General features: G+C 38.4%; 1 protein-coding gene and 1 pseudogene across 1 annotated transcript in view; one reads left to right on the top strand and one right to left on the bottom strand.

Moving 5' to 3' along the window:
• Nucleotides 1–24,702, bottom strand: part of CFAP47 (cilia and flagella associated protein 47) — a 460,447-nt gene extending 435,745 nt beyond the window's left edge. The window contains 10 exon segments of the mRNA XM_068532596.1: nt 2,316–2,645; nt 3,557–3,792; nt 6,392–6,468; nt 6,470–6,514; nt 8,541–8,701; nt 9,058–9,286; nt 11,475–11,610; nt 17,106–17,221; nt 20,645–20,796; nt 24,508–24,702. Coding sequence (XP_068388697.1) covers nt 2,316–2,645; nt 3,557–3,792; nt 6,392–6,468; nt 6,470–6,514; nt 8,541–8,701; nt 9,058–9,286; nt 11,475–11,610; nt 17,106–17,221; nt 20,645–20,796; nt 24,508–24,702 — 1,677 coding nt within the window.
• Nucleotides 2,368–2,850, top strand: LOC137757108 (leucine repeat adapter protein 25-like; annotated as a pseudogene).
• Nucleotides 24,703–27,046: the final 2,344 nt, after the last annotated feature.

Raw genomic sequence — 27,046 nt, 5'->3', positions numbered from 1 at the left:
AAAGACAAATAGTACATGAATCTTATATGTGGCATATACGTGGAATCTAAAATAGTCAAACTCATAGAAGGAGAGAGTAGAATGTTGGCTGACGGGGCGGGGAGGGGGCGGAAATTGGGAGATGTTGGTCAAAAGAGTACAAAGTTTCAGTTACTCAAGATGAGTAAATTTTGGAGATCTAATGTACAGCATGATGACTATAGTTAACAATACTATATTGTATACCTGCAATTTGGTAACTATCAGCTATGGGGTTTTTTTTGGTTTTTTGGTATTTTGGGGGTTTTTGGGCCAAGCCACGCAGCATGCAGGATATCTTAGTTCCCCGACCAGGAATTGAACCCATGTCCCCTGCAGTGGAAGCACAGACTCTTAACCACTGGACCATCAGGGAAGTCCCTTATGGGGTTCTTTTTTGAGTTTGAAAATTTTATATAGCAAAGGGTGTTCCCAGGAGCCCCTCTCAATGTGAAATTCCCAAATTGGTTTCAGAGATGCACAAAAGTATATATTTCTTTTTATGCCCAGAAGATTATATGCTGACCTAAATTTAAGTGGCAAATATACTTCAGGTCTGTCTTGCATTATAGAAATTAAAAACCTTTGTGAACACAACAATTTTCATTTAATAATGAAAGGAAAGACCCCTTATTATACCCTCTTTAAATGTTCCTTCCTCAACAGTGATTCATTATCTGCTCAGCCACATATTTATCAGCTGTCACCCATATATCTTCTCGAAACACTCAGACTCCCCCTCTACACTCAAACTGAATTAACCTTTTCATATCATGTCCACTTAAATTGTTGGCCATCCTACACATTTTCTCAACATAACCACTAGGAACAGCCCATCCCTAATCTACTGTTACTAATTTTATGCCTACCATATATTAAAAAAACATCTTATTGCTATCATTTTCCACTACATATTTCATGCTGTAAATTTTCTCTTGTTTCCTGGGTACTTAGCCCTTTCTTAAGATAATGCTAGTCAAATTGAGGTTGGATGCCACAATAGGTTCTGAAACATTTTAACTAGCAAAAGTAAAGCATCACAAAGGATGTAATCCTTCCACATTATAAATTCACCTTAGTCTCTGTTTCCTTTGTGCTATTATTTCCCATCTTTTCTGTAGCACTGCTATTTTCAATCTTCCACTCATTTTGCTCCTCTCACCACTTCGTTTCTTTCTCAACTTCCACCTCCACTCTCTTATCCTGGTGTGAAGAGCTTCTGTAGGAAATTGCTAATCGGTGTCTTTCAAAGCCTTTAACACTTGGAGCTGACTGCTAAGAGAAATTGACCAGATTCCTGTGATCCTTGTCAGTTTCTCTGATCAGAGAAAATCAGCTATGTTTTGAAAGATATGCAGGTTACTGGAGAAAATGAATTATGCTGGTAGGATTAAGAGACTTAGACTAAAGTCTAAGAAACCATTTAAAAGAAAGCGTTTTGCATAATGTGGTTAACACTTGTTATTCTGTGAAGACTAATTAGCTCTATTAAAACTGTGGGAGGAGTGTCATTCTAATGAAGCAGGAAGAGTTATACATATGAACTGCATGCATTTAAACATGTTTACAACAGTTCTTGACTGCAACTGGGAGAAAGCTTCCATCAATAACTTTATGAACCATATCACTATGCATTGGAGGAAAGATGATAACATAAGAACCTGAGGTGAAACTGAAGGCACTCATGTTTGCTACTGTTTAGAGCAAGGCTCAGCAAACTTTTTCCGTTAATTACCAGACAGTAAATATTTTAGGCTTTATGAAACCATACAACTCTCACAACTATTCAACTCTGCCCTTGTAGCATGAAAGCATCTATAGACGATAGGCAAGAAATAAGAGGGGCTACGTTCCAATAGCAGTTTACTTAAAACAAACAAACAACAACAACAACAAAAAAAAACAGGCGGCAGGCCGCCTGTGGACCATAGTCAGCCAACCCCCGGTTTAGAGGATCTGGGAAAGAGCTGTCTGAGTAGTGAGAAAGAGCAAAGCAGACCCTGACATCCACAAGCTGTCCTGGTGTTCACAGGTGTGCTTCGTCATCCAACTTTTCTGCTCTGCACCAGCAGTACAAGGCCTCGGTCAATTAAGTGTCATCTGTTTCCAATTAGAAAATTCTACTCAACCTTCAAGGTCTGGCTCATATGTTAACTATCTTGGAAGACCTTTCTACCTGGCTGTAGTTTCTATATCACCTTGTCACAGATCTGTTTTAAGATACTTCGCATTCTTCTTGAACCCTACCTGTTTGTGTGTATGTCTTACACTTCCTTAATGCATTAAAAAATTCTTACCTGGCGGAGCGTTGGAGGGAAGGAGGAGCCATAGAAATTCATCCGCCGAGCCATGAACGGGCTGCTCCGGGCCGAGGCGCCGGTCGGCGCAGGCTGCGTCCGGGCCGGGCTCCCGCCGCTACCGCACGGCCTCATGGGTTCGCTCACCGCGCGGGACTCGTGGCCGGAGCTGGGGCGCATCCACAGCCCACGCAGCCGCAGCCGCAACGAGCGGGCCCAAGCCTCCGGCGTCCGGGACCAGCCCCTGTACGCCGCCCACCTTGACCCCGCCTGCCGCGCTGCCGTAAGTGACGGTGGGCGGACGCATCCCTGCTGTGCCAGCTGGGGGCGCTGTACGAGTCAATCCTGAACTATTGCAAGCACCTGTGACAAGACTGGTCCTCCCTGCACTCAGCTCCTACCCACCCGACACTGGCCTGATGACGACGAGCCTCCTGATACCAGCCTGCCCCTCAACCCGCCACCCCTCACTGTGCCCCAGACGCACTATGCCCATGACCAGTGGTTGCAGGGCGCCTTCCACACCAGCCTCTGAAGAGCTGGCCTTGGGGGATGCATCCCTCAGCAAGTACTCAGACTACAGTGCCCGCTTTCCCCTCTACCACCTCACGTCACAGGAGTGTAAGACCTGGGCCTCTTGGTGGCAAAACTGCCACCACCCCCTCTCTCCTGTCTTGAGTTAGCTGGCACTGGGGCGGACACCTGGGCTCCAGCCTCTGCACATGGCACTGGACCTCCACTTCTCCCACATGTGTGCACCCAAGCTTGACCAACCTTCGGCAGCTCTGCGGTTGGGATGAGTTTCTGGTTCCCACCTCCTTTTCACCTTTTGCTGCTATCAGCAGCCGCTGGCTCAGGTGCATCCCATCTCTGGTCCCTGGGTTCTACTGCCCTAGACAAGGGCTCCAGGACCCATTCCTGCATCCACCCTCGTGTGGGAGGGCCAAAAGCTCCATGCTGGATATTTAAGTTTAGGGGCCAACCTCCTTAGAAGCAGTAACTATGTTTTGTACTTTACATTCCCTACAGTGTCAAGTGCTTTTCCTGGCACATGAAAGGCACTTAACAAATAATTATGGATATTGTATAGGTACCAATACAAAAGTATTCATAACTAGGCCACAAAAGAGATACAATTTATAAACACTGGTACAACAAATGTAGCTTTTAATCCTCTGCATGGCTTTTAAGCCAACCTTAAAATATTGAAAGCATGTGAAAGCACAGAATGATTATCTTACCTGCATACATCCTTCATCTATCTTGCCCTTTTCAGGATCAATTTTAAAATGGGCAGTTTTTTTAAAGCGGTACATCACAGGAAGTGATTTGGATCGATTTTGCATAATACACTGAATCTCTGAACGTCCAACCATGAAACAAGGTGCAAAATTAAGGACCCTTCCCAGATCAAACTGTAATAAGACAGGAAGTCCTGAGCCTGTCAGGGCTAATTCCACTTTCTGGAATCGATCACCTGTAAAAGCAATAATAGCTTTTTAACATTAAAAGTGTTTTGGGACTCCAGAATACAGTTGCTCAGTCCAAATAGTGTCATCTGAAAGACGTGATGAGACATGGGTAGCTCGTTCAATCTTTCATTCAACAAAGTTATTGAGTGCCAGGGCCTTCTTTGTGCCAGGGACTTTTCTAGGCCTTGGGGGTACAGCAGTGAATAAAATAGACAATGTCCTTGCTCTCATGGGTTTTACATTCTAGTGAGGTGACACTGACAATAAAATAAATAGATAAGGTAGAGTAAGACCGCGTACAATGTCTTGAGGGCTGCTCATTTATATGGGGAAGTCCCAAAAGACCTCTCTGATAGGGAGATGTGTGAGCAAAGATATAAGGGACTCTGGAAGAAAATCATGTGAAAAATCCAGAAAAAAAGTGTATTCTAAACAGAGAAAACAGCAAGTACAGAGACTCTAAGGTAGGAATGGCTTGGCATGCTCAAAAAAACCCCCCAGGAACGAAGTAGTATGGCTGTGGAAGAGCAGTTGAAGAAGGGTGAGAAATGATCAGACTTAAGATATACTTTTGAGGGTACAGTTAACAAAATTTGCTGACGGATTGCATGTAGAATAGGAGATTGAACACGATAAATGATAATGCTAAGGTTTTTGGCATAAGCAACTGAAGTGATGGAATTTTCATTTCTTGAGACAGGAAAGACTTCAGGAGGGATAGGTTATAGGGAAACCAATAGTTCTTTTTTTGGACATGTTAAGTTTGAGATGTCTAGTAGACATCCAAGTGGAAACGTCTTATTAGGTCACTTAATATATTTGTAACCTTAGAGTGAAGATAAAGGAGGAAGGATTGGAGTTCTGAGGGGAGAAGAGAAGCTGTGTGATACTAATCTCAAATCGAGAGAAAGTGAATGCATGCAGGAACACAGCAGGAATGGCAAACACCAGGACTCAGTTGGGATTAGTGGTTATAGATATAAAGTGAAACCTCACAGCCTGGTTTTGTGTTTTTCGCCAGCGCAATTAGCTTCCCAGGTGCAGCGCTAGAGTAGGCTAAGAGTTGAATTTCATCAGATTAGAGGTTTTCCACTCAGCCAAAATGGGAGTTGAGCCAAGAGATTTACATATACTTGGGGAAAGGTGATTAAAATAATGGATGGTGGAATATAAGCTGAGCAATAACATAAATATGAAGTTTTGGAGATACTAGAAAGAAGCTAGTACCTATGAATTGTGAGCTCTAATTGAGTGAAAGAACTGTTTTGCAGAGAAAGCAACGTAACTAGAATCCCATAAACAGAGTTTATATTTCTTCACTCTTGGTCTTACTAGCCAATCCTAGACTCTGAGGAAAACCTAGCATCTGTATCTCTAGCCATTGAAAACTAGATTAACTTGCAAGCCCAGAAAAAATGTTCTGTCTATGATCAGCAGACAGAGCTCCATATCACCAACCATGGCATAAATAGTAACAGAGCAATCAATTTCTGCCCTAGGAACACAGTTCAACTCTGCTCAATGACATCACTTGTACCAACATGTAAATCTTCTAGATTCTTGACTTGCCATGGCTCATCTTTCTGGATTTCATCTCTCATCTGCCTATATTTTTCTCTTTGATCTTTCTTGCTAAACTGAAGTCCAATTCCATTTTCCTCACTGCAATGCATGCAATATTACCCAAAAATGTAAAAAGTGCCTTGCATCTTTACATGTGGCCTGCAAAGCACATGCACTTATCAATATCCTATAGCAGGATATTACACTCTATTTACTAGAGCTCTAGTAAATAGGGTGACTAGTAAATAAAGTGACTGTCACTTTATACAGATTCTAAGAGAGCAAAAGGTTTGATAAAGATGAAATAGGTCATTTGTTCCCATATTAATCTCTAAGAGAAAACCTAGGCTTACAAAGAAAAGAAGGCAGGTTGTTTTTTTGTTTTTTTCTTTTTTAATTCCCTTAATTCTACATCATCATGTTTATCTAATGTTATTTTAAAATAATAAAGTCGGGACTTCCCTGGTGGCACAGTGGTTAAGAATCTGCCTGCCAATGCAGGGGACACGGGTTCGAGTCCTGGTCCGGGAAGATCCCATATGTCGCAGAGCAACTAAGCCCATGCGCCACAACTACTGAGCCTGCGCTCTAGAGCCCGCGAGCCACAACTATTGAGCCCATGTGCCACAACTACTGAAGCCCGTGCGCCTAGAGCCCATGCTCCGCAACAAGAGAAGCCACCGCAATGAGAAGCCCGCGCACAACAACGAAGAGTAGCCCTCGCTCGCTGCAACTAGAGAAAGCCCGTGTGCAGCAACGAAGACCCAATGCAGCCAAAAATAAATAAATAAATAAATATATTTTTTTAAAATAATAAAGTCATCTAAATTTTAACTTGGAAAATTATCATGTAAATGATGCTGAGGCTGACTTTTCTCAACGTTCCACAGAAGACGTGTTAAGGTCTCTCGAATGTTTGCATTTTTATTCTAATCCAGAATTATATATTTTTATTAAACTGCCTCTACAAATATTGCTGTCCAAACTTTTAAACAATTTAAACAGCTATACATTTGATGATAATGTTCATTTCGTACTTACTTTTGATGGTTTTATTGTTATCATCTCTCAAAAATCCATCTTTACTTCCTACAGACTCAAATCTCAGAAAGAGAGCAGTCTTGCCTGTGTGAAGGATCATCCTTTTGACCATTAATGATTAGCCTGTAAAAAATCACAATCAGTTATTTCTAAAGCAAAGATGATAACTTTATTATCTCTCAAAAGGGAATTTCAACCCAATACTTAAATCTATGCAAAACAGATGAAATTCAGGAATAAAAAGGTAACTGTGATCCATTTTCCAAAATTACTGCACAAGACGTTGAGACTTGCCAAAAAGAAGGCCATACTCATATTATGTGAAGATCCAAAAAATGACTCTATGATGATATTTGTAAGATAAGAGGAATTTAAATATACTAAGTTGTCAAGGTCTTGCCTCCACCGCCACTTTCTATGTACAGGATTTTCTTTCCAGGCAAACTTCACTGCTAGCTAAGGTCTCTGTTCAACTCTCTACAACAGTCCTTCTTACACCAGGGTGAAACTGCAAACCTCTCGTACGTACCTGTCTCCTCCCATGGACTAAGCACACATTGCTAGCCACATTCTTGTTAGAGGAGAACAAGTAATTTGGAGAATAAGATTTGGTAACAGCCAAATCTTGGCAGAGGAGAAAAGCAAAGGAAAGATGAGAAGAAGGGAAGTAGGACCAAAGACAGAGATGGGTTACATCACAGGCTTGTGCACTGGCAATCTTTACTTGCCTTACCTAGAGCTCAGCTTTTTAGCAGCGGATACTCAAACATACACACAAAAGGCTGATGTGAAATATTACATAGGAAACAAAATAGCAGAGTGAGAACATCTTTAACTAAGACTACAAATCATATTTATTCCTATGTGTTCATGCTAGACTCTCAAATAAAATGAACATGTTGCCATGAAAAGAATATTTAGAATTTCAAAGATTGTGTATTAAACAGAATCTTATAGATTCACCAAAGAAGTTTCCTGCATGAAGAGATGATTAATAAGGCAATTACAGGTTGTACAAATAGAACAATTATTTGATTTACTACCCTCCTTAAATTAAACCACAACTCAGCCTTCATCGGACAGTTGGTATCACCAGGTGACCCTGTTGCCACAGAGAGAAGTACGTTAAACATTGCCTTCTTACAAACAAGGGTAAACATACTGACAATTGGATTGGTTATTGTCACACACTGCAACCTGTCAAGTGTAGCTGAAATTGCTACTATATATTTAAAACAGCATTGCCAAATATATTTTCAAACTAAATAATCAAACCAAGTACAGGGAAAAATATACATTGGCAAAAGTCCTAAACATCTGTATGAGTTTCAGCAAGCAAGTGTGGTTGATCCCAGCAGCTGCTATAGGCTTAATATTCCTGATACTCAGTAAGCATTTGGCCCTGGCAGGAGCACTGCATCCTCTTTGGAGGCATCTAGAACATACTGCATGCCCCTGGCCATCACCTGACTATTTCTGCAGGGACAACAAGGTCTTGGTTGAACAGATTGGTTTGCAGCCAAAATCCAAAGCAACCCAAAACTTCCATCACCTCATTTCCACAAGGTCTGGAGAGATTTTTAATTTAAAATGAAGTATTTAGAAACATTTTTAAATATTGGAAATAATATTAACCATGTTAGAAATATTTAGAACCATAATAAGAAAAACCCAATTTGTGCCTTCTGCCAAGTTTTTTTTTTTTTTAATAAATTTATTTATTTTATTTATTTATTTTTGGCTGCGTTGGGTCTTCGTTGCTGTGCGCGGGCTTTCTTTGGTTGCGGCGAGCAGGTGCTGCTCTTCATTGTGGCGCGTGGGCTTCGCATTGCGGTGGCCTCTCCTGTTGCAGAGCACGGGCTCTAGGCACGCGGGCTTCAGTAGTTGTGGCACGCGGGCTCAGTAGTTGTGGCTCACAGGCTCTAGAGCGCAGGCTCAGCAGCTGTGGCAGCCTCGCTGCTCCCTGGCCTGTGGGATCTTCCCGGACCAGGGCTCTAACCCGTGTCCCCTGTATTGGCAGGCGGATTCTCAACCACTGCGCCACCAGGGAAGCCCACCAAGTTTTACTATTAAAGTCAATCTGATGAATGTATGGTTAATATACTTTCCATTAATAAGTAACATCATAATGGAATTAATTTTTGCTTACCTTGGGCTGAAACAAAATGTAATTAAAATCTTTTGATAAGGTTGTAACCTCCCTTCATTAGGAACATAGGAGATAAATGTGGTAATATCTATGTTCTTTATTTTCCTTAAGTAGGTTAGATTATTTAAAGCAACATCTGTTCTTTGTTGAACATTTGTACCCTGTAATATAAAATCAGAAATAAAAGAGTATTCAGGCAAAACACAAACAAAATAAAATATTTTAAGATGAGGTCATAAAATAATTATTGAAATTCCAGAGTCTAGATATAGAGAATATGTATGTTTTTAAAGTAACATACATAAATTTGATCAAGGCACCTCATAAAATTAAAAGAACTATTGAAAAATTGATAAGAACAGACATAGATTACTATCAATGTCAGCTTAATTTACTGAACTTTTTTAGGTCACCTTTGGAGACACATGAAATGAAATCATATCTATCTTCATGTTAAAACATATTTAGAATAATTAAACAGCTTGTTGGTTATTAGTAAGTTGCACTACTTACTTACCAATTCTCCAACAATATCATCGTGCATTATGGCTACCCAATTTATAGGTTCTGGGCTATTATTGTACAGAAATGCATGTTCAATCTTTGACATTCCAAAGAAAACAGAACCAAAGCTTATGCATTCCAACTTTTTATCATTACTCATGTTTAACAATTCAATAATCTGCTCAACAACATGAGCTTTGATATTCAAGAATATGTCTGGACGATCTTGCAAACTCACTATACAAGATAATGAATTATACACACATATTTTAATTAGAATTCTATATATTTTATTTTTCTCCTAAATGTTTATTTTATATAAACAGAAATTTTATAAAATCACATAATAATTAAAATTCAAAGGCCTAAGAGCAGTTCCTTTCATGTATGTGCCAGAGACTGTCATGTCCTTCTGTCTGTCTGAATCTGCAAAGTAGAATAGCATATGCACAACCTAATTCATTGTCTCCAGGAAACAAACAAAGATGGAAAACAACGGCATGAACTGACCCCAAAAATCACTTACTGATATTTCCATATCACCAATGATTTACAATGGTCACCTCTAGTTCTAGAATTCTGAGATTCTTTTCTAACTCATCCCATTCCCCCAAGTCCAACAGCCAACTTCATCCCCATCCTAATAACCCAATTCCCTACAAAGTAAAGTATCTCAGCAAAACTCCACTTCTTTGCTGAAATGAGTATCCTCCCTCATAAAACTTCACTTTCCAGACTAATTTGAATTCACTGTTGCAACTTCCCTCCATCCCACATTTATCCCTCTCTGGCATAAATGCAATCCTTTTGAATCTCACCCTGTCAGATACCACAGATCACTGACCAATCCAAGCCATCACCAAAGTCCTTAACTTTGTATCTCTGTGTATCTCTGTCACATTGGGCACGGTTGATACCATCTCTTTCCACATCTCCCCTCCCTTAGCTTTCTTGACACCATACTTTCATGGCTTTCCTTCTAACTTATTTAGACTCTGCCTTCTCATTCTTCTAAGACTTGGATATTTTGTAAATTCCATGAATAATGCTGTTTCTCTCCTACTTCTTTTATACTCTACCCTCCTTCTCGAAGTTATTTTCAACACTTCATGCTTCATCTACAACTTATGAACTGACGACTCTCAGACCAATATACCTAGACCAAATTATTTTCTGGGACTCAAGATAAGTAAATCTAATAGGCTCCACAGGATTCTGCAAAGCAAATCAATTCCAGCATTCCAAAACAGAACTCAAGATCTTCTCCCCCAGACCTGAACCTCTGCTTACCTTCCCTTTCTATAACCAGTCACTAAATGTAGTCAAATCTACCTACATAACATATCTCCAATCTGCACACTTCTCTCCCTCCATACTCCCAATTTGTACCTTAACTGAGGCCTTCATTATTTCTCTTCTGCTTTACTATTAAGAGTTTCTAGTCAGGCTATCCACTCCACATCTGTACTCCTCGATTTTGTACACTGCTATCAACATGACCTTTCTAAAATGCAAACTAATCAAGACACTCCCATCTTAAAACCTTCCTGAGATTCCACAGCCTTTACAATAGAACCTAAGCTCCTATCGGGGCTCACAACTGTTTCTCAAACATTTTTTTAATTGTGACCTTCAGTTAGAAATTCATTTTACATTACAATGCAGGACACACACACACACACACACACACACACACACACACACACACGGAACAAATTTTACAAAACGCCACTTGCCCTTACCATGTGAGATGCATTCTGATGTTTTCTATTTCATTGTTTTAATACTGGTGGTGGCCCAGTATAGTGACTGCACATTCTGCTAATGAACTGAGACATATAGCATTAAAAAATGCTGTCCTATGGGGTCCTTAACTGGATCCTGCACCATTCTGTTTTTCTGGTCTCATCTCTCATCAGTCCTCACCTCCATCTCTTTGCCTCAGATCTCTAGATGTGTAACACTGTCTATTAACCTGTAGGAATTCAAGTCTTCTACTTGCACTGCCTGAAATCACTCCTTTAACCCACTCTCATCACCAATACCCACCTCTCCTGCACACACACACACGTACATACACACATACACTCAGCCCAAATCACACCACTGCTCTTTGCCTGGCTGATTTCTACTCAACAACAGGTGTTTGGTTCAACTATCACCTCCTTAGTGGAGCTCTTTCTTGATCCACTCCCTCACCCCAACAAAATCCAAACTAGGAGCTCCTGTTAGGTGTACCCATATGCCATTCTCTGGTTCTTCCCATTTTTCAGTCCCTAGTGCTTGGCAAATAGTAGATACTCAATAAATGAATGCTGACTGAAAGAAGAAGCTAACATACATTCAAAGACAACAGGCATATATGAAAAGTGAAACAGGAAAGTATTAAGAACTACACTAGAATTAAGAACCATAGTATATACTCACTTTGCCACTTCATTTACAATTATGGGCCAGTCTGCACAGAAATCCACTTTAATAACCATTCATGACTTGGGTTGCACAATACCACTGGTTGGAAAAATGACAATGGGTAACTGGCCCTGGTATTCTGTTTTAAACATACCTAAGGAGAACAAGAGCAGATGGTTTACATTTGGATCCTTATAATGTTAACATTCACACTCTTAGTACTGAGGACAGAGACACATTACAGAGTATATGGTCTACTGTGGACCAAGAATCACAGCTTTGATTGTAAGTCTTGTCTCTAGGGTCATCCAATAAATGTGAGCCTAGTGTTAGGACTCAACCCTCATTCATAGCTAAAATTTACTGTCTGCTTACTGTGTTCAGACACTTATGCTAAGAGCTGGGCATATGTTATTCTATTTAGTCCTCATAATGAAGTCTATGATACAGGCTCAATCATTACCTCTATTTTATAAATAAGGAAATAGACACTTAGAAAGGTTGAGTAACTTGTCCAAAAATACACAACTATTATGATAGATTAGATCATCAACTCCAATTCTTTAACCTTCTCTGCATCCTTACTGTTACCCTCCCGTGGACTAAGTATGTTTTCCTACCCCTTGACGGGGCCTGATCATGTGACTCACTTTGGCAAATAGCATGGGGCCAGAAGTGACAACATGTCAGCTCCATCCCCAGATGTTCTCTTGCTCTTCTACCATGGAAAGTGTTTCTTTTAAGAAACTGCTGTCCCGTTGGCCTGTGCGCCCCAGCATGGGCAAATGTGAAGCAGAGCCACCCTGCTGACTCAGAGACCTGCGGTGAGTAACAGATCAGCCCCAGCTGCCTCAGCTTGAAGCAGAGTCACGCAGCTTAGATTAGTCAAATTCCAGCTAATCTGCATAAGAATGAGAAACTAAAAAAAATAATTACTTTTTTAAGATATAGAATTATGGAATGGTTTGTTACATAGCAATAGTTGACTACTACTACAGCTAGTAACTAACTAATAGAGCTGGGATTTTCACTTGGATGTTTCTGACCACAGGGCTCACACTTCTAGCCACTACCACTACTCTATAAATGAATTAATGCAGTTCACATAGGGAAAGGGTGAAAGAAATGGGTTTCTAGACTCAAATAGCATATGAGGAGGCCACAAAAATTTCTTGTTCTGAAAGCAGAAATGGTCCATAATTTATGGTAATGTTTGGTGCCTATCTTAGAGCATGCAGGTGAGATCAGATACTATCTCTTTTTCATCTTTGTGGTCCTGGCACCCCACACAGCGCCTAGCACCAAGCAGTGTTCAAAATGTCCAATAAATGGGAGGTAACCAGTCATGAGTTTCTTTGATATCATTATACAATATTAACACAAATGAGCATGCTGCCAACATAAACAACTTTGAAAATTCCTAATTTACCAGTTTTAAATCACATTTGATGACGTTTTCCAAAATTATTCATTTAACTTCAGAGAATGTAATATTAGCGTAATAAAAGTACTGAAAATATAAAAGATAATAAAACTTTAGGTCCAGAGATGACCAGATGAAAAAGGCAAACAGTGACAAAATTTGTTAATCCAATCATTTTTAGAGACTTGCTAATGACATAATATTTAAGGCTTATTTTTTTCTGTCATAATATAAAACAAAACTCTGTAAAACTATATCCATTATGAATAAGTATTATTGACTCAATTCTCCAGGAAAAGAAAACTATATGAGTTCAGTTAAGTCTGAGTCAGTGAAATAGTTTCTATACTGGAACCACTTTTCTGTAATTTGACAAAAGAGTTTTAAGTGAATGGTTCAAAAGCTTATTCAGGAACAACCCCTAACAAAAGAACATTGTTCAATCTTTTAAATATATTAAAACAGTGAGCTGACAAACATTACTGTGTCTTATGTAACTTTAATATCATTAGTAATAATGAAATATTTGACTGGTTTTTTAATTGCTAACAACAGGAGCAAGAACATCATGCTAGGAGAAGGGTGTCATTGAAGAATTTCTGTCATCAAATTTTCATTTCTTTTTAGATGTGAAACTGGCTGATGTGTGGAGAATGAACTAGAAGGAGATAAGAGGTGACTCCAGACAAATAATTTAGGTTGATGTAATTATAAGGCAAGAGAAGATTATGGACTGTTGTAAAAAAGTGACCATGGGACAGAGAAAAGTAGGATTGCTCACACTATAAGGAAGTGAACAGACAGGATTTAATAGTTGACTGAGTAAGGGGGTAGAGGGTGAAAAGGAGGGAGGTCTCAAGGATTTGCCAAATTTCTGACTTGGCCATATACATGGTGGTGACATTCAATGAAAAACAGAAAAGGAGGAGTTTGGGGGAGATGTTGAGGAGTTTAGTTTTAGACGTGTTAACTTTGAAAAACCTGAAGGAAATGCAAAGTCTGGTACAGACTTCAGTGAAGTAACAGGAATGGAAGTGATTGCCTAGAGAGAGCAGGGTGACTGAGGAAACATGAGGGTCTATGACAAATCCCAAGGAACACTCACTTCTAATGTACTGAAAAAACGGACAGCAGTCCCCAAAAGAGAATTAAGGAGGAGGGAGAAGAAGAAGAATTCTAACATCAATAATGAATATTTACTGAACACTTAATATATGTCAGAAAGTGTGCTAAGCATTTTATTAATCATCACCACAATTAGAGGAGGAAGGCGCTATGTTTATCTTTAATGTATAAGGGAGGCAATGAATGTTTGGGAAGTGTAAATTCCTTGCCTGGGGCCTCCCAGCCAGTTAATATTGTAACCAAGATTTGGGACCTGGAACACCTCGCTCCAGGTCAAATCAATTAAATGAAGGCTTACTGAATGCCTGGTATATGCCCAACATTGTGTTATGCATGAAAAGTATGTTGAGATTTCATGACATCAGTTTCCATGAAAACAAAACAAAAAAAATGCATTGACAATAAGTAGTGGGTGCTTCTCTGGGTAGTTAGAGAGGATTCTGAGGACCACTCCTGGGTCTGGTCCAATTTAGCAAATTTTCTGGTTTATAGATGATGCCAGGCTTTTCTAGACAGTGATGTAGAGAGATGATGCTGATGATCAGGGGAAGGGGGACAGCAGACATTAGGAGCAAGAGAAAGGTCATATATTTGGGGCAAAATAACCCCAAAAAACCTAAAGGAGTCCTAAGGTAGCTGTTCAAACCCAGAAATGGTGTGTAAAGATCACACTAGGGACTTTAAAGACTACTCTACATCATAACACAGTAGTAGAAAAAGTACCCAAAGATTCAAGAGGGGAAGAGGGAAATGTGTGCAATTCAAGGCATGCTAAAATAATGTTTTTTCAATCTTCAATGATAAAAACTGAGAAACAATAAAGACATAAAAGAGAACATGGAGTTCCCCAGCTCACAAAACACTAATATTAGAAACATCTTAAAGATTAAACCATGTCTTTTCAAGATGAAAAGACAAGCACTACTTTGTAAATTTAGGAAACATTCTTATAAGGGGCAAGACAACAAAATGTATTCAACAGCTTTCAGCTAAATCTAGGGATGGTTACTCCGTAATAGACTATTAAAATAAAACATCATGAAGTTGTTACATAAACTCTGGCTTCTATAAAACTGAAGACAATAACCTCAGTGACACTACCAGAGAGAGAAAACAAAGCTATACAAATCATGAATCTGCTGAATGTGGCTTTTTAATGTCCTCTTAAGTACACATATATGTTTGTAAACACTTGATCTTTGACTCTAAAACTATAAAATATTTGTCACATAAAATCCTTTTTGAAAATTTTATTAAAATCATCTTTGGTTGCTGAATCTATTTTCTGCCTAAGTGTTTTTCTTCATGAAAATACATTATAATTCTCATGAATATTTATATATTGTGCTTGTGGGTAATGAGGACTTTATGACACTTTACGGGCACTTGCTACTGTGAATATAAAACATACTATCAATTTTGGTAAGGGTGGAAAAAATAATATCATTCAACTCCAAAAATGAGGGACAAAGTCAGCACTAAGAAAATGTGTTTCATTGATAACAATTTGTTTCAGTTAGTATGGTAAGAGTAATTAACATTTCATAATACTCAATTATAATTTACCAATATAGTATTAACTACAAATACTATGCACACACAAAATATTAATACAGTACTAAAAGTCAATGTGGATTACTTTTCCTAAAATGTAGGGACTCGGGTCCACACATATACTTTTATTAAGTAAAATAATATTAAATATTCAATTAAAATTAAAATTATATATTTTTTACTTATAGAGAGTTTTTATAAGTAATAAAACTGTACAATTTGGTGAGATTTTAGAATAAAGAGAGGATATGATCAAAACTTTAAAGGTTTTGGAATGGACAACAGTTAAGAGAGATTTTGGAAAGTAAAAGAATACAAATAAAATTCTCTCAATTACGTATCACTGCTCTATAACCAGACAATCTGAAGGACCATACAGCCCACAGTCAATCACCATAAGAGAGTTCATCCTTAACACTGGAGTCAGACCACAAATGAGCCTAATATTCCACAGTCTGACAGGCATCAGAAATTCAGCCATTTAAAAACCAAAGCATGGAAAGTGAAATGAGTAACATTCAGTGAGGAACAACTATCAGTTTTATTTGCTCATATCCCAGAAGAAATCAGTAAAGTGACAGACTGCCTTTGTCTTAATAATTCCCACTGCTCATTCAAGCAACCCCGAAGAACATCCTCACTTACTGTAAAACGGGTTTGGATTTAAGACCTGTTTTATGTATCCAACAAGCAGTCTCAGAGAGAAATGCCCTCCCTGTCTGGAGCTAGTCCTCATCTCAGCTTGGGGAAAATGTTAGTCTTATCATCCCAGATGCTGACCATCCAATCAAGTGAATGAAAGGATAAGTGATTTTATGCCTACAGTATATCATCAATGAAGAGTGTGCATACACACATGCATGTGCACACACACACATAGACACAGGCACACCTATGCCTTTATGGAAACCCTTAGGTCACAGGAAGAATGTCTAGAAATAATCCAGTATGGAGAAGAGAGAAGCACTTTTTCTTTCAACAAAATATTAGTAAGAGCCTTCTAGGGATCATCATGTGAATTCAAAGTTGAGTATGATCGAGAAAAAACAAATATTTACTGAGTGCTTGTGGTAAGTCAAGTACCATATTATAACCTTAAGTACATACATAATTAACCACAGTATATTTTATTAGCCAGTTTATAAATGAGGAATCTGAAGTTCAATGTCCTTAAAGATACTTGTCCCAGATCACACAGCTAGTAAGGCACTGTGTCCTGATTCTATCTCTGGAAAGCTCTAAGGACTATGTCACTTCCACGACACCACCTTGCCTTCTATCCTCAGGGAGATCATCAGTCATCTGAGAGTCAGGTTGTATTAATAACAATCATAAGGATGTAGCTTCATCTTTCCTGATATTGCCTATCAGTCTTTTACAGTCATCCTACTTAAGGACCTTCAGTTTTGAGCTTTTTCAAATAACATAATTTTTTTGGAGGGGTAGGGTGAATCAGAGAATCCATTAATTGCAGAAGGTATATATTTCAAACAGTACCAATTTTCTTCCAAAAGTGTAAGTTAATTTATATGACAGAAAGTATTTACCTGGTACTCTGCCATGGTTAATGATATGAATCTCTTTACAATATACTTTACTATTGGCAACCAATGTCCCAAAATTAACTTCTGACTCAATTTCCAGTTGACAGGATAGAATCAACCTAGAAGAGGAGAAAAGAGGACCATATGATGAACTTTAACAACTATAACCTCACGGTTAAATCCACAGGGGGACACATATAGATATTTTTATCTTAACTCCTTAAAAGATATTTCAGTGTCCTTACAGGTCTGCTGGTGGCACATCTGTCAGTAAAACAAATTGTAAAATAAAGACACGAAAAGAAGATAATGAGACACATTTTAAATAAAGAAATCAGACTTTATGCATAAGTACATGGTATGCCTTCCCAAGTACTCACCTTGAGAGGTTACCCACATATCTCAATATTTTTATAGCTCAAAATATATTTGGAACTCTGTTTTGGAATCTCCACCTAAGCCTATAATACATTCTTTTGCCCCCCCCCCCGACCCCAAAAGGGTGCAAGTTATCTGAACAAACTAAACTAGTTTGGATGATGCCCAATCTGATGAAATAAAAGAAGCTGTGATACTATAAAATATCACTTGGGGACTAAAACAAGGTCTAAGAACAAAAGGATACAATTGACTTTCCATGTGTGTCTCTAATTTAAAGGACTCACTGTAGCGTGCCTGTAGCATATGTTTTCATAAGCGTTTTAAAAATCCATTCTAATCCTAAATACACATCTTATAATGATATACATATACATATATATTATATCTGGATAATAATTTATAGTTTACAAAGCACCATTAAGTATATTATCCTGTTTGATATTAACAAATTTCCTGAAAGGTAGGTAAATATCACGGCTCCTAGGTTACAGATGAAAAGCCAAAGACTTAAAAAGCTTAAATGATTTATCTAAGGAATTATCTGGATATAACGTTAGGGAACTTAACCTTGAATCCATTTTGTTAGACTTCAAGTACATTACCTTAGAAACCTAACAACGATAACAACAGCGTCAGTAATAAATATAGTAATAACTAATCTTTATTGAGTCCTAAGGTTAAGTGCCAGACACATGAATTAAGTAATTTACTCCACTTAGGATACAAACTCCAAAGCATAAATGCATACATACATACAATCACATATACATACAAACACACCAAAATTCATAAACAAAAATACCTGAACAAAACATTCACAAATACTGCCTATACATTGGTGGTCTGGGCCTTCTCTCTGGGATCTGTGTTTATATGTGTTTGTGTATTACTGGATAGGTACAGACACTCCAGAGATCAGCCAGGAATGTCCTACTTATGCTGCATAGTCTAAGAAATACCCATGTTCTTCTCATAGAGATTGTAATTTTTTGACAGGAAAAGATCAATGACCTTGTACATCTCTTTACAATATATTTATATGTGTATACATAATTGCATTAATAGTTTACAGGATCTAAAAGAGGAACCAGTTACACAAACAATATAAGATGTGAAGCTGAACGTTTTTTCAAACTTTTTCTCTAGCTAGATGTGAAAAAGTATCTTAAGAAGAATTTCTTAAGAATCTTCACACATACACACACATATACATGTACATACATGCACATACATATATATGGTTTAACCTTAGCAGTAAGGGTGTGGTAAAATGGCAATATATAACAGTTTCTCTGGCTTTCCTACTGGTTTCTCTTCTCCTTGTATAAAAAACTTTTTCTGGCCCCATATGCACCACAACACGTCAAGACAGTTGACCTCTGAGGACAATAAAGTATCTAGCCACCTATCAGAAGAAGTGCCTCTTGACTCCAAATGCTCTCTGCAAGATGAGTTACCAGTTGAACACTGACTAAGGATCAGAGTTGAAGGAAATTCTGGAGAGGGGAATGACCAACACACTAATGCCAAGTACCAGTGGTCTCCAAACTCGGGGATGCTCTGATAGCTAAATAAATACCTTCCAATGATGCAAAGGAGTAGCTTATTCCTTTCCTAACATGTGTCAGCTGTTTGACTCCTATGCAGAATGGGATGTTGTGCGAAAGCAGAACTTCTCAACAACACTGAGAACCCAAATAATTGCACATCTAAATTTAGTTTATGAAAATGAAAAAATGCAAGGGAAATTATAAAAAGACTTATATCTAATACCAATATTAATATTAAATATTAATATTCTAATATTAATTCTGCTGGTGCTGGACAGAGACAAAAGAATAACACCTATGGAATCATATTTTGCTGGGGAAAAGAAGGATCATGCATGTATGTATGTGAAAAAAAAAAAAACACAAAAATTTTAACAGTAGCTCTAACAAGTAATTTTATAATGAACAGAACTATACTTATTTCAATATAAGATTAAAAGCACAATGTCCTGGTCAAATAAATTATTTGTATTGAAGTTAATCTGCAAACCAGTTACTTAGTTCTGTATTATATTCATTATGTCAGTCCATATTTTTCAGCCAATCTCAAAAAAACACCATTTTGATTTTTTTGAAGTCAAACATCTGCATTATTTAAAATTCTGTGAAGTAAATATGACAATAATTTAAAATTAAATTAAAATGTGAATATGGGTTCACAATAATTCATTTAGGAATACATCCATCATAAAAACAGAAAGTAGAAGGGTGGTTACCAGAGGCTGGAGGGTAGGAGAATTGGAGAGATACTGTTTAAGGGTACAAACTGGGAACTAGTAGATAAATAAGTCCCAGAGAGCTAACATACAGCATAGTAATCATAGGCAACAAAAATGTATTATAAACTTCAAAGCTGCTAACAGACTAGATCTTAATTGTTCCCACCACAGGAAAGAAATGATGACTATGTAATGTGATACTGGTGTTAGCCAACCCTATGGTAGTAATATATTGCAATATATAAATGTATCACATCAACATGTACACCTTCAACTTACACAATGTTATATGTCAATTGTATTTCAATTAAAAAAAAAATAACATAGGATGAGAAGGAACAATCATTGAAGAGGTGTAGTAGCAGGGAAATCAAGAGAATAAAGTGGCCCACAAAGGCAGTAATGGTTAATTGTGTCTAATGCTTCTGAGAAATGGAGTAAGATAAAGACAAAGGAGGTACCAACAGACTGGCAATATGCAAGAGCTACTTCACTGGAAAGCTGGGGAAAACAGCCCCTCTGGAGTTTGCTGGAGTGAGAATGGAAAGTAAGATTGTAGAGACAGCAAAAATAGCATTCTTTAATAAATCTTGCTATCAAAAGTTACAGAAAATATGGTGGAAATAAAATAGGGTGCGAGTTCAAGGGGAAAAAAAGAAAACATGCAATTGTTGGACATTTTTTAATGATTTTAATTAAAAAATAACGGAAAACTAGTCTTCCATTTGTTTTGAACACTACAATTTGCTAAAAATTTGTTCTTTAAGTTCAGTTGTAAGGAAACTGTAGATACAAAAAGCCCTATTAGTCATAGCAAATACAAAATATTACTATGACCCTTAATATTTGAAGAGTGCTCAAAATATTAGCATGAAATATGAAGAATACATACCCAATTAGAGGGATCTCTACTGTTTTATTCCCTACTGAAATAAGAAGTTGGTCAAAAGTGTCTTCATTCTTATCAGGATGATATTCCACCATAGCTGTCGTCTGAAGGCCAGAAGCAAGTGCTTTATCCAGATTGATCAAAATCAGTTTGAACTTCAGTGGGAGGAAAAAAAAAATCAAATTATACATCTTAAGTCCTAATAAGAAAATAGTATGAGCAACTGTAGTTAGGAGTATACATTATTTCAAGAGATATATCAAGACATAGGCAATATTCCGGCCCTAAAGGCAAAGACTTAATGACCATATTTATACCTATCAGATTCTAGATGCTTCAGATATGCTTTTAATGGTACACAAACTGAAACTGAAAATGCAGTCAGTCAAGAAATATGTAAATGCTCATGGGCTCCTTTAGAAGTATGAGGTACTAGAATACAGAAAAAAAGGGAAGAGCAATCTAATGTAAATGTTACTCAGTCTAAATACATACACAATATAAACATGCACACATACATACAATCATAAATACATACAGCATTTTATATACTTTCTGCATAAGGACTTGGACTTCATAACTTGGAGGAAATATAAAAAGGAATAGACCAATGAGGAAAAAGAACTTTTGTTCTTGAAAAACATTTGTTAGACTCCAGGAAAAATCTGAAGGGGGAAAGAGAAGAACTGCTTTGTGTTGAGTACGTCTGGTAGGTGAAGCATTCGATGTCTATTAGCTCACTTAATACACTTCTACAGCCCTGTAAGGCTGATATTAAGGCTCCCAGTGTAGAGATGAGAAACTGGGACCTGTAGGTGCAATTAATACCTAAGGTCACTGTGTCAGTGAGGACTCAAAACACACATCTGTCTGACTCTAAAACCTAAGCTCTTTCCCCACAACTAGAAAGAATCTCCTGAATATATAATCTCTTTAAAGAAGCAGACTATATACCCCTTGAAAATTAAATAATGTAAGCCAGGGACTAATCAAGTGTCATGTGAGTGAGGCAGACATAAGTATCATGAAAATCCATGAGAGAACATGATTACTGTGGGCTCAGAAGGAGTACACTCAACCCAGGCTTAGAGGATGGACGTAAAAGGTGGAGAAGAAGCAAGAAAGGTGCTCCCTATGGAGGCGGGAATATCTCAGGCACACGCAGAGAAAAGAATAAGCAAAATAATCTCTCAGCAGGCAGTTAATAAGCTAGCCTCGCTGGGCAAAGAGCTTCAATAAGTAACAATGGAGGTCAAGTTGAAATTAATTATTCAGGGCTTTTAATGTCAGACTGAGTCTAAGCAGGGCTTTCCAGCAATGAGAGATATAGAGAACTGGAGTGATGTTTTGATACCACTGGTCTGAAAGCATCATACTTCCAGCAAACAATGATTCTGACACCTCATAACTACCACAGCCCAACTCTCAACCCCCATCCATCACCAAACAGTAAGAAAAAAAGGGATAGATTATTCCCCACATAGGTCTTTGGGTGCTGGAAGTCCACATAACAGGTTTGACCATCTTCCTTTAAAAAAGAAGGGCAACTAGTACTTCAGCAGCATGTGCCCAAACTACAAGTTTCTCAGCACTCTGAGTGGTCTGCAAAGGTGTGTAAGGCACCACCCCTTCTCTTAGGAGCTTATGAACTGACCATTGAGGTGAAAGTAACACTTACCAGGAGCCATCTGGATACAAGTCCAAACTATAATGAATGTCTGTAAATGCAATTAGTACCCAGTAGGGGAGAAATAATTTGGAGATAATATAAGAGAAGACTTGTTTCAGAAAATGAGAACTCACTTTGACCCTCAAAGATGGGTGGGATTTGGAAGGCGGTGATTCTTGCAGGAGGGAGGAATGAAAACATGGGTCAAAAGAAAAGGAAGTCTGAGCCATGGGGGTAAGAGGACAATTACAAGTAAGACTGGCCTGACAGAACCAAAGGCCACACGAGTCAGCAAAACACTGAAGATAAGGACTGTGTCTTAATTTTCTAACAGCAACCCACAGTAGGTGGCATTAGCACTGCATATGGCACATAGTGGGTACTCAATACCTAGGCAAGGCAGGATCGTGGAAAACAAGCACTGCTGTGTGTTAAGAGAATCATTTCCTAAATAATTACAATAGTGATGATGACAATGCCCTTTACGTAGTGCCCTGTTTTTATTTTTTCTTTCTTCCTCCAAGACAGTTAATATACTTTTTGCTAATCTATCCCTTCCCTAATTCCCTTTATGCCTGTGAAGGACCAGAAGTGCATATCATGATCTTGCAACAGATACTGAACTCATGGCCTTGGCCTCTAACTAGTAAACCTGTCTGGCCATTCTCTTGCCAATGTCAAGACCTGTGGTCTCAATAAAAACCACAGTAAAACTAATTATATTATTTTTCTTCTGACTGCATAAAAACCATCCATACAAGTGTCTCCTGGACATACATAAAATAGTGTTTGCCCACATCTGGGATTTGCTGCCAGCTTGAGTTTTAAAAGAAAATATTTTCAGATATACATTCAATTGTTCAATAAATAGGTAGTGAGTTAATGAAATAATAAACTTTTCCCCTAATTTTACAGTGTCTGGAGTAATCAGGTACTTCTTGATTTAAAGAGTAGTTAATAGTCTCTGTGATGTACAATTTTATTACAAAATAAACACATTACTATTGTTAAAACATGTACATACAAAAATCAATAAAGAATGATTCCATTTATATGAAACTCAAGAACTGACAAAATTAGTCTGGTTCATTACGAATCAGTATAGTGGTCACCTCCATGGGGTGATTACTCCACGTGCTATAGGGAACCTTCTGGAGTGCTGGAAATATTCTATGGTTTGATCCAAGTGGTGGCTACGTGGAGATATATGTATATAAAAATTCATCAAGGTTTACTTTCAAGATTTGTGCACTTTAGTGTAGGTAAATAGTACATCAATTTTCTAAGTGTAAAAAGTAGAACATAAAAGTCCTTTTTCTCATTGCCCTCCTAATCACTACCATACATTTATCTATATATATACAAATAAATATGTGTGATTTTAATTAAATCATAGATACCTTTCCATTTCTGTATATAGAAGTCCAGCTGCATTCAATATTATCATTAGAACTATCCCACAAAAAAATGCAGTTATTCATCACTTACGTATCAAAAATTCGTTTCACCTGTCCTATAACAGATGATCACAGTAAACTAATATCCATCCATTTACACAGATAATCTAAAATAACAGATAGAGATGAAGTTCTGTCAACTTTTAAATCAGAAGATAGGGATAGCCTCTCAGAACATTAATTTTGCTGATTATTAGTACTAACTCCCTCATTAGTTTCTAAGTCTTATGAGGGCAGGACTCTCTCCATTTTACATCCCTAACACTTGCTGCCTATTTTGTAGCAGGTTCTCAACAAATGTTAGAATACGAAATAATAAACCTTTCCACTATCCTACAGTATCTGGAGTAACAGGCACTTTATGATCCAAAGGGTAGTTAATAGAGAATCTGTTGTCATAATTCTATAGTATCATGAAGCATAGATTCTGGGCTGTTAAGAGGAGACAGACGTGAAATCCTCTTCCCTTCTTTCCAAACTCCCAATGAAGAAATTGGGAGGTTCCAGATCGACTTTTCTCCACCCTGTCTCCCAGCCCCAAGCAGAAAGGAAAAAACATCAAAACAAAACAAAAAGGCCAGCACACTAAATCGCCGCTCCCCAGGAAGCTCAATCCTGCCCGCACCCCCCGCAGAAGCCGGGCTCCTACTCCTCAGGACAAAGCAGGTGCCCAGGTGGGTAGGCATTCTCGGACGGCGGCCCCCCTGAGGTCCTGCTCTGAACACCCCTGGGTGTGTTACCTGTGGCTTGACAGGCTCCTGAAACCGGATCTTCTGGCTGTATCGACCTAGATTGTGCACGGTAATTGGGAGGCGGTAGACCCTCCCTGCCATCGCGTCCAGGAACTTCACTTCCGACGGGGTCACCCGCAGCTGTATATCCTTCTTTGGGGTCTCCAAGTCCCGGGCCATGAGTGAGCTCCTCTCGGACTCCATAGCCGTGCTCTAGGTATCCCGCAAACCTTTGCAGATTTGACCGAGGACTAGCGTGGACGCCGTCGCTAGGCAACTGCCAGACGCTGCTCCCTAGCCTCCAGCCCAGCCGGCTTTGGCGCCGCCCAAGCTGCGCGAGTTGGCAACCTCAACCGAAGCTGCAGGCATCTGGCGAAAGAACCCCAGGATCGCAGGTGTCGTCAGAGTAACCGGAAAACTTGCTTTGGTCGCCGAAATCCCAGAGGGATCTCACTTTGCCATTGGCTGGCAGGATTTTAAGATGTCACTGGCGGGTTGGGCACTTCCCTAGACCTCTCTTAAGATTAAGCTTAAAGAGCAGTGGAAGTAATGTGCCCATGGGGTCTATCAAAGCAGCAACATATAACAGTAACGGAGGAATTCAATGGAAGCAGAGTCAGAGCCCCCTAGGTGTCCGGCTCAGTTACCTTTAGGCTAGCGTTTCTTAAAATCTAATAGCAATCCTCTGGGTCTTTTGTTAAAATGCAGAGTCTGTTTTCAGTAGATCTGGGGCAGGGCCTAAGAATCTGAAACACAGTACCAGGTGATTCCAGTGCTGCAGGTCCAGGGACCACACACTGAGTAGAGAGGCTATAGGAACTTTAACTACTCTAGGTGTAAGTTCCTACATTTGTGAAACAAGGTGCTACTCAGAAGACTGAGATCAAACATCTTCATAGCTAGATGAGCACCTTTCCAACAGGTCCAAATTCACACTGCCCAGTCCCTACTGTCTGTCATCATCCTTCATCTGCTGTGATGGTCCTTGGTTTCTAAGCATATTAGATGAGTGGTATTTCCCTGCCTTAAATTTGCCTCTTATCATAACTTTACAAGTTTCTTCCACTGACCTTTAATATCTGGAGCCAAGCACTGCAGAAATGGCTTCCCCCCCCCCCCCCGTTGTTTTAAAAACTATATAGAATTCCCCACTCACATTAAAATTTGTATATAATTCGGTGCTTTCATTTCCTCCTTGCCATGGCACATGATTTTCACTCTGAGGGCACTAGCTTTTCCATCTGTTGGCCAAACAGTTACTCATCCTTCAAGACCTAAATATCCTTGTAGAAAACTTTCCCACAATTGTTTTACAAGATTCTCACAGTACCAAGATGATCGATAAGTTATTACTTCACTATAAAGTAACTATAAAGAGAAGCTTTACAATTTCTTGGAATTGCTGTCATCAATAGTTGAAAACAGTGGAAGTAGTGGTGGTAGACATTATTATTTGCAAATTCTTATGAAATGACTGATTAAAAGCATCTGCATCATTTTTCAAAATTCTATATATTTTGACTTAAGAAGTGGGAGATGTGAGTCACACCTGGATTTTTATGCTAATCACTACTATGATATCACAGTACAAACCCAGTGCATATCTTTGAGCCCCTATGCAGGACAATTTTACTGCACTGAGAGGACAACAGTGGCCCAAAGAACTTGACTGCCCATTCTGGGCAGTAGGCAATTTTGGGGTTCAAGTCTAGACTTCTGTGTAGATCCTAAAGATACAGTGATGCAAATCAAATGGAGAACAATTTTGTTTCCCTGTCCTGTTCATATTCTCATCAACTGTGTCACATAGCTCTCTCCAAGTTCCCCAAGCCTAGAGCTCAATCCATTGCCCTTAGTAACTATAATTAAGCCTCCTTGATTTTTTACCTACTTTATCTACCTTAAATGTAAACTTAAGATGAAGTACTGTAACACTTGCATTACTTGTTTAACTCCAAAATGTCTTGTTCCAATTTCCATTCAAACAATGGCCATATAAAGGCATATTTTGGTGAACTGTAAGCTGTTTTTAGCCAAAATTTTCAACTATGCATGATTATGTAGCTACTTTAAGGCTGGACAAATAACATAACAACAAGAGATTTTTACATAACAGTAATTCAAAAGATAAATAGTACCTTATATATATCATTTTCTAATATCATTTTCTAATATAGCTTCATGGAGAATAATGCTCGTTATGTATCATGGATGAAATGTCTGTGCTCATCTTTCTTCAGATTTCCAAGGCAGCGTGGTTGGCAGGGCTCCTGTATAAAAATCAAAGTAGGCATTCTGACTGGAATACTTTATATATTATAAACAAGGTTAAATTTTATTCCTCATTATAATAAATGGTGAACTATACTATAATGGGGACTTGAATGTTAAGCAGAGACACGCTAAACGTCCACTGCAGACTTGCCATTCTTCTACTCTGAATTAATTTAAGAGAAAAAACGTAACTCCTATCAATTAACTATAAACTTTGCCATGTGAAATAGACATCAGAAGTCCTACTTCATACTTAACTGGAGGAAACTCTAAT

Source organism: Eschrichtius robustus, chromosome X (assembly GCF_028021215.1).
Source record: "Eschrichtius robustus isolate mEscRob2 chromosome X, mEscRob2.pri, whole genome shotgun sequence".
Classification (NCBI taxonomy): Eukaryota; Metazoa; Chordata; class Mammalia; order Artiodactyla; family Eschrichtiidae; genus Eschrichtius; species Eschrichtius robustus.
The sequence above is the reverse complement of the archived record's forward strand: the minus strand, read 5'-3'. Positions and strand labels throughout refer to the sequence as shown.